General features: G+C 42.2%; 1 protein-coding gene across 2 annotated transcripts in view; it reads left to right on the top strand.

Annotated features, from left to right (window-relative positions):
• Positions 1-11,304, top strand: part of EPHA3 (EPH receptor A3) — a 231,283-nt gene extending 219,979 nt beyond the window's left edge. For both annotated transcript variants that reach the window (XM_056329548.1, XM_056329547.1), the window contains exons 16-17: positions 7,118-7,273; positions 8,729-11,304. In XM_056329548.1, coding sequence (XP_056185523.1) covers positions 7,118-7,273; positions 8,729-8,834 — 262 coding nt within the window. In that variant the 3' untranslated portion in view covers positions 8,835-11,304. The remainder of the gene's footprint in view (positions 1-7,117; positions 7,274-8,728) is intronic.
• The last annotated feature ends 1,918 nt before the right edge of the window (positions 11,305-13,222 follow it).

The following is a 13,222-nucleotide window of genomic DNA, read 5'->3' as shown; positions in this document are numbered from 1 at the left end:
CTGGAGTAATTTCCTTGAGCAGCGTTTGGATGACCTGTTATTTGCGGGTAGTTGATTGCAAGCGTTCGCCGCTAAACCTGCGCTTTGTTGTCCATCCTGTGGCACTCTCCCTGGTGTGGAGGGCAATGTTTGCTTTCAAATGTCCAGAGGCATCATTTGCAATTTAAAATTTGAAGTTTGCTTCTCACAAAGTTTGTTTCCACTTAAAAACTGATGATTCAGTAGAAAGTCTCTAGTATGCTGGCTCGGTAGGATATTTATGAAAATTAAACCCAATAGGAGCAGTGAAACAGGTCAAATAAAAAATTCAGACCAATCCATTATGCAGCATAATTCAAGCCCTGTTTTTACAATAATATTTACAACAAAATGACTATTTGCGTTGGCTGAACATTTTGTTGAAAAGTTCCCTTTTTTTGCTATTCGGTCAGATGCTTGACATGTATTGCTGACCTGCTGTAATATTGCTTGTTTGCTTCTCTCTGTTAGGAACTTCCAGGCTGGAGGGCTGAAGGAGGGAGATTTCAGTTTGATCTGGAGCCTCTCAGAGAGGGCTTATGCTTTCTGGTTGTCGAGGCATTAACCACAGGGTCCGAACCTGGCCAAACGCTGCATGATGCAAGGCTACATCGAATTTTTAGCCTTGTTCAAAACCCAGCAATGATATAATCCGTGTCCTAAAACGGACCGCTCGCTCTGGAAGGATTCAAATAATGAAAGCCTACAGCGTTAGCTCTCCTTCTGAAGTCTGCTAAACATAAAATAGTGAATTTATGGAGGCGGGGGTGGGGGGGAACGGACACACAGCACACACTTAACTACAAATCACAAAGGAAAATGGGAGATTGCAGTAAATTATACTCCTTGGTGTCTAATCGTAGTTTGGGTTGTAGGAGGAATCTGGGAGCCAGACTGAGATTTTTCAGGACTTGAGTTAGCACGCTAGGGACAGAAAAGCCCAATTTCACCTGACTTTTCCAGCGGTCATTAGTACCATGCCCAGGGCAGCCATTCTTCCTTCAAAGTTAAAAGTTGTTGGGGCTCACCGTTAACAGAGACGGTAAAATACCTATTTGCAGTTTCACACGTCTACTTTGACTCTGCTGGTGAAACTCAGACAAGAATTCACGGCAGAACGAGCTGGGTGCTGTATAATTTCAAGAGCAATGCAGCCGCGTCAGCGGGTGGCCCCATCGTGAGCGTCTGCTGTTTACTGTGATTCTGAGGGATTTTGTTCTGCTGTTCTCAGCTCGATGTGCTGGGCCCTCGTTAGTGTTAATGGCAATTCTGCACTGGAGAGGCTGAGAAGAGAAACTGAGCCCTCGCCTGACGCTGTGAACGCTGTAGCAAAAGGCTGTAGAAATACACAGTGCGGCCAAATGCGAGATAAGGGGAAGCGGTGCACAGCAAATGGTAGGTGCAAAGAGCCAGAAAAGCATTTAAAGAGCTCTCTGAGGCATTTTTCTCTTCCTCTTGTAAAGAGCCTGTAGATTGTCCTAACAATAATGCCTGGTTGCCGTTAAGGGTCTGCCTCTGGGACAGCCACGAATCCCAGGCACTGGCCACATGATGTCACTTCTGTGGTTTAGAAGCACGGCTTAAAGCTGTGTGATGACAAAAAGAAACCCATTTCAGCAGCATGCTAGTATTTTTGCCTTCGGTGGTTTAGTGGTGCGAAAAAGTAAATTAAGGAGCATCCATACATTCAGGCATATGTTCTATTATCCCACCAGGATGCTAAAAAGATATAAGCCCCTTGAAAAGCATGTTCTGATGGGCAGCTAAAGGAGCAGGGAAGACTGGAGGACATCCTATGGGGCATTGGAAATTTTTATTTGCTCATTATCCTAGAGGTAACAGTGTGGTAAGTTTTTCAGAGCTAGAAAATGAGAAGTCCGGGGTGGTGTTTAGAGAGAGGTATCATTTTGCAGCAGGCCACCAGCCTCACCTGCCCTGGTTATTTGTGCTAGTCCCCTTTATTTCTCCAGCTGTCTTTTGACTTGAAAGTGTAGTCACAACTTGCTTATTCTAAAAGTGTGCAAGTATCGTACGAAGCCCCTTGGGAAAAGCCAATGTGCCACCTTAAGAGGTGAATTGTATTTTGGGGACTAAGTTACAAATTTTGCTAAGAGTACCTTAAAGTACCTTTACTTATGGTAAAAGAGTACCATACCACCTAGGCATGAAGAGGTGGAACTCCAAAGATTCTTATCTTTAAGGTCCAGGGATAATCAAGTAAACACGATAACTCTACTTCTCCTTGGCATGTCATTTGTTTACTGGTCTCCTTTTGATAGGCACGTACACTTACGATTCTGCTTGCTGTAGAAGATAAAGCTAAAATTTGCTTTCTATGCCAGCTGCTGGTTTTTGGTTTATTTTTCTCTTGAAATAGGAGATACCCTTCTTGTTAGACTCGAATTCTGTGTTCCAGCTTGCCATAATTGTAGAGCACATAGGATTTGTGTTCAAACCAGGCCTGGCTCCCTCCTAGGAAGCAATTTCACTTTACGAAATCAGCTTATGCTTGCCTAAAATTTGCCAAAGGAAATTACTGTATGCGTTGGGGTTTTTTTAATGCTTTCCCATTTAAAAGAAACTGACTGTGGAAGGGCAAGCCCAGATTTAAAAACTGAAGGTTGGTTGTGTTGTTTGGAGGAAGGGAAAGAGAGAGGCTGCTGAGCCCGGGATCGTGTGTGCATGATAGCCCCGTGTATTTGCAGAACTGCCCTCCATGCAGAAGTGGCAGGACACTTTCCTTTTATTTGTCTCAGCTCCTAGATTTTACAAGTTAATCTATCCCTTTCTCTCCAGACAGCACCCAAGCAGAGAAGAGATTTTTTTTATGCTGTACCGGGAAGGGTTCTAATGACGTTTTCTGTGGTTTTTACCATTACTGTACGGTGCAGCAAAAGTTTCCTTGCGTCATGACAAAAAGCTGAGCTAACGATAACAAACTACAGTGCTCCTCCCTACTGCAGCTAACTCAAAGGTTAATTCCAACTGTTCCCATAATGGGCGCATCCAGAGAAAGCTTTAAGCAACAGGGCGTTTTGTAACTGGCAGCTTGCCGTTAAAATTGTCTCTCTAACCTGAGTCTTGCTGATTATTTTTTTTTCAGGGCACCACATGTCAGTAAATACAGCTCTTAGATAGGCACACAATCAGGATCAACAGGGTAGAGTCTTTCCACGACTGTCACAAGATGACACGATGGGGTACAGCATAGTTGGTCAAAACAATAAAGACAGTTCCAAAAAAAAGAGGGGAGAGAAGAAAAGACAGAGGGAAATGTTCTGTTTCACTTCCCCTGAGCAAACATGTAATTTCCATGATTTCTTTTTAATGACTCTCTTCTGAAGCTAGTAGGTACTGATTTATGAAAAGCTGTAAAAGATCAGGTGGAACCCTGCAGGACGTCGTTTACAGCTGCATGGATTGCAACCCATCTAATTTGTCTAGTAAAGTGTGAGCTCATGGTGCACATCACCCAGACCATAAATTTCATGTTCAGACCTTCTGTCTAGGGGCTGGGTCAGGGGGAAAAAAAACCCCTTGCCGATGCATGCAGATGCTCTGAAAGCCCAGCTTTCCCTTGGCGCATGCGAGGAGACATCACAGGCTCTTTGCAGTGAGGCAAATTCCTGCTCATTGATAAACTATCCAGATGTCCTCTCTGAGGAGGAAAGTAACTAATTTTTGTTTAGAATCCTACAAGGAGAAAAATGATACTTTACAGTGCTGGTTATTCTGAGGTCACTTGCATTAAAATTAGGTCATATTTTTTGTCCTGATGATACTTTGATCCAAGTAATAAACATAAAAGCTCTTTTGGGCCACTCTAATTCCTAATCCTAGATACCTGTTCTATTTCAAGTTGTTTATACATTTTTGTTTTTCATTAGCGATTCTTGAGTCAGGCCTTGTTTTATTAGATTTAAGTTAAAAAGACATACTAGGCTGGAAAAAAAAATCTCCATGCTTTATCACTAAGAACACTTCATAAATACTCTTAATAAATGTCTTGGGATTCCAGATGCTATACCCAGAAAACTATAAATAAAAAGCATTGGCTCTTCATGGGACAAACAGTAGTCAGGGAGATGCAGGCTGTGCAGCTACCGAATAAAAGTATCTTGGGCCTGATTATCAAACCTCAGCCTTTAGCTGGAGGGCATTTAAAGCTGGGTCTCATGTAGGTGCTTAAGATCTGGTTTTAGAGAACAGTAACATGAAGTGTGCTCCATCTGCTGCCCTCAGCTCAGTCTGTGTCTCGGTGCGGCCGTGCTGTGCTTTCCCTTCTGCAGTGTTTTGGGGGCAGAGCATGTTTCTGTGGTCTTCTGGCACTTTCCTTCCCACCTGCGGCTCTTCCTGGGGTGTGAAGTCCATAGTTGGTGCCAGTGATCATGATCATTTGCAGCAGTGCCTTGTCCCAGCTGGGAGGGAGGAAGGTCATCAGGCAAAACGTGTCCCACCAGGGAGATCGCTGCTCTGAGAGCTGGTGAAAACTGAGGGTCAATCTCCAGTGGTGTTATGTCCATCTGTGGGTTTGAAATGAAGATTTTAAAGCACCTAATGAGGTCTTTAATTGTGGCCTGCAATCCCAGAAGGGAGGAAGATCTTAAAAGAATTTTCTGAACCTGAAATAAATCAGCTGATGGATAACAATTGGCAAAACATCAGCAGCAAAAGCTGCTGTTTAATATGTAGCTGATGCCAAAAGTTAGTTTGGTTTTGGTTTTTCTTTGTTTGTTGTTTCCCCCCCCCACCCCACCCCGAGCTATATTGTTCTTTTGTCCAAAGGTGAAGGGTAAAAGTTTCAGTGTAACTGATGTGATATCTCCCAATTCCAGTGCGAGTGAGATGTACTGCAAGAGTGCGCTATTGTAGTGCTGCTGAGCTTGATGAAACTCAATAAAGACTTGTGTTATGATTGAGAAGTTTTGCTTGGATTTTCTAGGCTCTTTATGAGCTTAAATTCACTGGTATTTAAATACGTTGTTCTCTTTGGCACCTTTACAATCTCCCCCCAGTTGTTTTTTTGTTTTGTTTTTCCAGTGCTCAGAGATGGTTTGGGATTGGGGTGAAGAAGGTGTTTTACAGCCCAAATCAATCAAAGTGACCAGTAGCTCTCACCTACCCATTACACTGCCTAATCTCTGCCTTTAAATTCCAGTGCTAGCCTAAGCACCCCTCATTTTCCCATCTTTCCATTGACAAAAGTCACTTCAGACTCCTGCACAGGTGATGTTTCACTGGAGCCACAGGGAAAAAACATTTCTGGGGCAGAAGACAGACTGTAAAGTTGCGTGATAACTGCTTTGAACATCGTCCAGTTCAGTCTGCTGTGCTCAAGGGTAGCACCATCATGGTAGCATCGCTAAGCACAGGCTTGGCTTTAAGCCTGGGATGGACACCCAGAAGGTAGTGAACTGACAGTGGAGCATGAATGTTGCTGGGTGGAGGTTAAAAAGCTCTCCCGTGTGGACATAACGTTTGTCAATGGAGGGGAAAAATGCAGAAATAGAGTTGAGGTCTCTAATAACATCTGACTAGGTGAAGAAGTTGTTTTGCTAATTAGCACTGAGAAAGGTAACTAGAATTAGAAAGATGACTTGTTAGTAGTCAGGGGCTTCTCACACCTCTTAGAATAAGCCAACATGTTAGTGAGGAGGAAGAGCTGAGAACAGGTTCACCGCTCGTGGAGCTGAGTGTCTCCTCCAAGCCATTTAGCCTGGCAGACCTCGTTTGGAGAGGACAACCCCCCTGCCTGGAAATGCCTCTGTCTCTCCAGGGACTGCAGCCATAGTTCAGGAAACTGGCTGGGCCAACTTGTGTTCCAGTTCGACGGCTAAAATGAGCTGTGGTAGAGCCTGACACTAGTCACTTTATGGCAGAGCTGTCATTTATTTTTAGTCTTGATAATCTCAAGTAAGAAGTTACAGTAGGCTCCCAAGACCATGAAAACGAGAGTATTCATACCAGAGAGAACTGAATTTCTGCATCAAAGGGAGGGCAGCCATTTTTGCCATGTGTCATATGCAGAGTCAGCTGCAATATATTCCTTCTGTATAGAAAATTAAGTCTTTAATCAACATTTTGAGAATATTTTTTTCTCTATAGCTTATAGGCAGACTTTTGCCTATAGGCAGACTTATGCAGATGGAAAAGGTTTAAATGTGCAAAGAAGCATGAACGTATGTTTTGTTGGATTCGTTGTGTTTGTTTTGTTTGTTCCTTACTGGTTTCTTTGTTGTTTTCCAAGTAGAGAACTTGGATGCAAATCATGTCAGTGGAGCATCCTTCAGGAGCACCAAGTTAATGTCAAAGGCAGGAGATTATTTAGTTCTCACTTCTAAATTATTCATACGATATTCTTATGGAAGTTTTAGTCTTAAAGTGAGCATCGATTTTAAATTGGCATGGCAATTGCATTTTACACTTGGCTAAGTGTTTTTAATAGCAAACATCCTCATTTTTGCCTCTGTGTGCTGCTGCGTGCAAGTTTCATGCAGTTACATTTGTCTCACAAATTCACTTCATGTTTGATATTTAGACTTGATACAATTTTTTTAAAGCCACTGGTGTCTTTATTATTAGTGCTTCTAACTTATGAAGGAACATTTAGGATTTGCCAGTGGACTTCAATACTCGGGATAGCTGATATGTGTAAATTCCACCAACAGGCTCAGCTTGGAGACTAGAACGTGCATCATTTGTGTGTTGTTTGGGACTAGGTGAATCACATAAATATAATCTAAATGAGGCTTGGGTTTGCTAATGTTTCACACCTTAAATTGTAAGGTAACAGCACACTAAATGAGTTAGTGATGCTTCCGTGATTTAAACGTGGGCATGAGAAGCTGGTGCTCTTAAGCAAGATGGTTACATGGCGTTCGTTAGAGCTGCCAGTGTGCGTGTGTGCAGTGGCCGCAGCAGCAGAGAGCATCCACAGGCGAACAGAAAAGCCCCGTCTAGCCTGGAAGCTTCTACAATGCCAACACTAAGTTTAGCATAAATAAATCCATACCAAATAAATCAGTACATCTCCCTGCTCCCTAACTTTCAGCACATTCTTTTCATTCTTTTTTTTTTTTTATTTTTATTTTTATTTCAGGCCATCAAACCTTCTCCTGGACCAAAGTAACATTGACATTTCAGCCTTCCGCACAACAGGTGACTGGCTCAATGGTTTTCGGACAGGACAGTGCAAGGAGATTTTCACAGGCGTCGAGTACAGCTCCTGTGATACAATAGCCAAGATTTCTACAGAGTAAGTTTGAATTGACTACAGCTCTTCGTCATTAGTTGTGGCTGGAGGTACATGTTTAAACATAAGCATGAGAATAGCGTTTTTATATGGAGTTTCTCGGTTTTAGCTAAAATATTCTTGCATTAAAAGAGACAAACTTAAATATTTGTTACAGCTGCAATACACGTGCAAAACCTAGGTGCTCTGGTGACTGTGTGAAGGCCACAGTCCCGTAGCTTTTTCTTGCTAATAACAAGGAAATTCCAAATTTCTTCTGACACAGTAGCACCGTGCATCATCTGGTACACCAGCATCACTTTCTTTCACTCACAGTTTAGGAGTTTTTCTGTTGATTCTTTATATTTTGCCTTTTATATGGTGGTTTCCCCACAGCTGGCACACGTGCCGATTTTTTCCTTTATTGCCAATCCCATATTTTATCAAACCAGGGGAGACAGAGCCAGATCGTTGTAGCTGCTTTCCTCCTACATGATAATGATTGTTGAGGGGCTGAACTGCCTCCTGCCTCCAGTTTTGACATTTAAATTAAATTAAGTAAAAACCACTAAACTTGGAAGTTTATGACTCGCAAGTGTATTACGTTCTAACACAGTCCGTCTTTGTTCTAGTGATAAGGAAGAGGAGGATAATCTTTTCTTTGCACCTGGAAAGGCAGCAAATACAGTTAGGAACTTATAGCCAAAGGGAATGGTGGTTCCCTGTTGGGCTAGCCAAACACATGACAAGCTACCAAGAAGTAAGCAGCAGCTGCGATACTGACAATTAAACACATCAATGCCGTTAATTAGTGTATTATTGCAACTATAAAAAGGCTGCTAATGGCTTTTTATAACAATTACCCTTTGGGGACAGTGCAGCAGTCCTCTAGGAATGCCCAATTTCCTGTGAGCCACTGGTTAATTAGCCCTTCACCCGCGTTACACCACTTCTGTGTTGCAGGGAACAAAGGAACCGGAGGAGAACTGGTGGAGGAGCGGGGTGGGTGCGGGCAGCTTGGCCGTGTAGCCGCTACTCTCAGTGCACCAGGGTTCAGGTGCCCATTCAGGGGGATCAGCCCCTCGGAGGGGGCTGTCAGCACTGCAGGAAAGGCCATCAGGCCGGTAGGGGGTGGGGGGCTAGAGAGGCTCACATTCACTGCTGGCCCAGGAGTGAGCCCCTGGCCCCTAAAGCCCAGTGCACGTACGGCCGGAGAACACTGTTGCGTTGTCTTTTCTTCCAGGTAAGCAAACACAACGAGGCTCCAGGAGTTTTTACTCTCTTTTGTGGCCTCTTGCTGTTTTCGTACAGCAGTGCTCAGCACTTTTCCTGCTGGCTGGTGTTCCAGCGGTATCACTGTACCTGGAGGCTCCTCCAGTGCAACATTAGAAGATGAGCCAGTTGATTTGCTCACATTGGTGCTGGGAAACACAGAGACAGTATGCTTGCTCACCCCATGCCTCTTCTCTTTTTTTCCAGTGACATGAAGAAAGTTGGCGTTACAGTTGTGGGGCCTCAAAAGAAGATTGTTAGCAGTATCAAAGCTCTAGAAACTCATACAAAGAACAGCCCCGTTCCTGTGTAAGGTACCAAAATGATGTTGCTCAGGAGAGAGAAAAAGAGAAAAGTTGCGTCACAGGTCAAAAGTGATGGCTGATAAACAGCAGAATTTAAAGGAGCTCTTTGCAACAGTTGGGAAACATAGTGGTTGAAATTTTGAACCCACTAAGACACTCAAATATTGAGTATAAATGCCTTAAAAATAGGAGCGAACTTGTTTTCTATCTGTTAATCCTAAAGGGTGGGTGCTCTTGACTGACTGTTAACGCAGATAGTAAATTTCAAAGGAAAAAAAAAAAAAGGTAAAAAATCCTTCCAAGTAAAAACCAGTGATACTAAAACCTAGAGCCATTTGAATATTAAGTGACTGAATAACACAGAAAACCCATGGACATAAAAGCTGCGTATTTGATCTATACAGCAAACAAGAAGAAAGAAAGACTTGCAGTATTTTTATACAGAAGAGATCTGTAACAGGTATTTTATTTCTTTAAAAGCAAGGGAAATAGAGGACTATACCTCACAACCTGTCTGGCCATATTTACTATAATGTCGTTGTAACATGCTATTTCAGCTTCAGAAAGGAACACAGAAATTAAGTTTGTAGTGACTTTGAGTTAGCTGACAAAAGATTTTTGCCATTATGTTAGCTTCCCTAATTGTCTTCATTTAAGTAGAAACAAGTCTTATTTTTAGAAGACTTATTTATTTCTTTTTTTTTTCCCATTATTGTTTATATTTATGCTTAAATACCTTAACCTGGCTGTATTATTGCCAAGTGCCAAATATTATCAAAACTTCATTGGTTCAACCTGAGAAATTGTCTGAGGGTCAATTACTAGACGATTTTATACTCGTAACATCGTGTAAGAAATACAGAAGGAAAGAAAGATGGTCTTTTTCCAGCTCTGACACTACAAAAAGCATCTGGACTCGTTGAGATTCCTTCCATTTGCTGTGAGTGGTATTTTAAGCTGGCCCTGAGTTTTGGCAGAGGTGCGTGGGTATCTAGATCAGTATCTGCCCTGGGCCAGCACATCAGTCTCATGTACTTCCCGAAGGCCTGCTTTGCTGTCAAAATCAGGATCACTGGTCTCAGGTGGCGTTCAGGTGGGAGATTTGCCTAGCAAACATTTAAAAAAAAAAAAAAAAGAGTCAGGGTTGCATCCTGCATTGACTGAGGATGCTCTTTGGGTTCACTGGGGAGCGGTCCATGCCTGGCTGCGGTCTGGCCGGCTCTGCTCCCGCTGGTGGGAGCTGGGAGGTGCAGGACCCTGTGGGCAGCTGCGGGTCCTTGCGCTGATATATGGTCACTTGCAGCCAAGGATAAGTAGTTTAAAAGGATGATTTTTTAAACTGTGAAATGGGGCTTTAGTATGTAATTTTACCTAAGTCTGAGATAGAAGAGCTCTGTCCAGGTGGTGACCTCCTGCAGGGGACTCGAGTTTTTGGCACAGGTTCCTTATGGCACCTGTTCCTTGAAAGAAAGCAGAGAGGAGCTGATCTTTAGGAGAGTGGTCACATTTCCCAGGGGAAACAGGAGCCTGGAAGGTAGAATTTGGGAGCCCCCTCATCTTCAGCATCTTTCCAATAACCAACTCTTAAGCCGTTGCTCTGGAGCACGTCAGCCCCGGTTCTGAGCAGACACAACTTGCTCTGAAAACAAGTGGTTTGCTTGCGCTATGTACCGGTGAGCTTCTGAAGGCTCTAGAGGTGATGCCAGGCACGCAGACATCAGGCTTTGGGTGCTAGTGGAAACCACTCTGACTCCCAACCTGCCATGCTGGCATCGAACCCTGATTCTGATGGATAAAAGGGAATCCCTCAAAGTCCCAGACTGCGTGGGAGGCAGGTGACTTTATGGCACACTGCCTTTCGCTGGGTGTGCAAAAGCAGGTAGAACTACTTGTGCTTTCTTTCTTGTATTTGGATTTATGAAGCTCCTTGTAGCGTAGGGCACGTAAGGGAAGAATCAGGTCCTAAGATTTGTGTGGCTGAATCGGCTTTTAAATTGTTCTTTATGGGTCCAGGAATTATATTTATCACGCATTGCTAAATAGAAGCAGAATTAGAGACTTTCATGAGTGCTGGCAGTGAGCATGCTGTAAAGGACTGGATTTGAAACACACTCACAGGGTAGTAATTAGTAATATTTTCTGAAAGAAAAATGAATGCGTTTTAAAGTAAGTTGAAATAAAAAAGTAAAAATGGAAGAAAATGAGAACAAAGCGAGAACAAAGCACTTAAGATGTAAAGAAAACTTCTCTTTATCTGCCACAATCTCTCGTGAAAAGCAGCATGCTGAATAGAAAAGCTGTGTTTTCCATTGCTCTTGGTTCGTTCAGAATCTTTTCTTCAGTTTGAGATTGCTCTAAATCAGACGTTGTTAGTGAACGTAAGTCACCAAAATCCATCTGCAGACATTAGCTGTGTGGGGACGGCTTTTTATAACATATTCCTCGTGACATTTCTCTTCAGCTTCATCCTGCTGCTGGAGCGTAGGGGCGAGGGGCTGGGGTGGGAGGAAGACATCGGTGAAATGCTTCTGAAAACACAGAACCAGTTCGTAGAGTTTTAGATGATGACTGAAAACTTTGCACCAACCACCCTCAATTTTCTCTTAGTATCCTGTCATGTTCCTTGCCCACTGTTTGAGCATGCTCAGCCTAACAGATTAAATCTCACTGATGCTTGGGGAAAAAAAAAAAAAGAAAAAAAAAAAGAAACTCGATTTTGCTTTTCTTTGCTATTGATTTTGCTTTTCTTTGCTATTAGGAATATAGGAATTTAAAAATAAGTTTAGTTTTCTCTCGCTGTCAAAAGTTGATTTGTACTGTAAGTGGCCTCTGTTGCAAGCATCCTATACTCCCTGTCCCCGTGTACATATGTATACATAGCAGTGTACAATTCTTCATTGTGGAGTAGAGATACTAGAATTCGTGTGGCCATCTTCCTGTACAGGACTTGCATCGGTTACTGACATCCAGCAAAATGCAACTACTCATCAAATGACATGCCGTATTATTGGGTTTGTATCTTTAAATATAGTTTCCATTTTATTTATTTCTGTTAACGTATCTAGTTTTGTGCTGTTACTTAGCATTCAATAAGCAATGTATAGATGTGATTTGATTGGCACTATGTATTTACTTTAACTTGTATTTCAAAGCATTACTTACTCATTTAGATTATATATTGTGCAATTGTAGATGGCCTCTTACTAATGTAAAATGATTTGTAGTGGAAACATTTATATTTTTATAATAAACATAATGAAAGTATTTTTTACATACTGGAATACTGAGGTGATTGCTTGGAGGACAAAGTAAATTTATTTGATTAGAGAAGTGTGATAAAATTGTAATTAAATATGGATAAATTCTGAGTGTTAAAGCATGGGTTCGGAGTGAAAGCTAGATATTGCCTATATTATCTATTCAAAGAAACAAGTACTACAGGTTTTAGGCAGACCAACGTTTGTGCTAAACTGACTGACACCAGTCAAAGACTTTTACTTTCTCTGTGGATACAGGAAAACATCGTCTCCTACGGCCTGCCTATGGGACATCGAAAAAGCTGTCATTTATTTCAGTTGTGTCAAGTATTTCCAAACTTTTGCTTTTTTTCCTCCCTTGCCAGTGGACCTCTTTTCATCTTATTACTATGTTGAATCCAGTAAAAGATGTACTTTTCAACAAAATAAAAAAGCCCACCGCTTACTGTAATTTAACCCCATGATTATTTCTTGCCTCTGAGTATCTCTGTTAGATAATATTTCGCTCCTGTTTTGTTATGTCCCTACCGAGTTGTTTCTGTATGCTTCGCTGAAATGCAGTGTCTCTGAAAATACCAATATACAACACAACTTTGCATCTCAGGAATTATCTGCCTAGAAAAACAGGAGAGGTTTGAATGTTCGCCGGCTACTTGAGGAGTGAAGTTACAGGATCTCTCTGTACCATAAAGAATTTTGCATGCTTTTGTATATTACTGTGCTTACTGGTACAAAACAATGAATGATATACCTGTCCTGGAGTCTGCAGGTTGATAAATTTTATGGACGTGGTTGTAGCATACTTTTTTAATTATTATTATTTAATTTTGTCTTGGTATCGTCCATAAAAAGGGGAATCGCCAGAAAGAGCTACCCAGAACAGGACTTAACATTAAATGCCAACAGCTGGACTGAAATCCACTTGTTCTTTGTAACATCCCGCTGTGCTGCAGTGGGGATGTATGGTGCCATTGTAACTTCTGATGAGTGGGTTTCGGTGCTGTAACTGGAAGGACAGGGAAGCAGCTGTGCTGCTCTGATCTATGCAGTATGCAAACTACACTGGCAATTGGTTTCACTTCGGCAGTTCTGGTACGCTGACTCCTACCTGTCCCTTTAGCCTTATTGGTACCTTGCAT

Source organism: Falco biarmicus, chromosome 2, assembly GCF_023638135.1.
Source record: "Falco biarmicus isolate bFalBia1 chromosome 2, bFalBia1.pri, whole genome shotgun sequence".
NCBI classification, from domain to species: domain Eukaryota; kingdom Metazoa; phylum Chordata; class Aves; order Falconiformes; family Falconidae; genus Falco; species Falco biarmicus.
The sequence above is the reverse complement of the archived record's forward strand: the minus strand, read 5'-3'. Positions and strand labels throughout refer to the sequence as shown.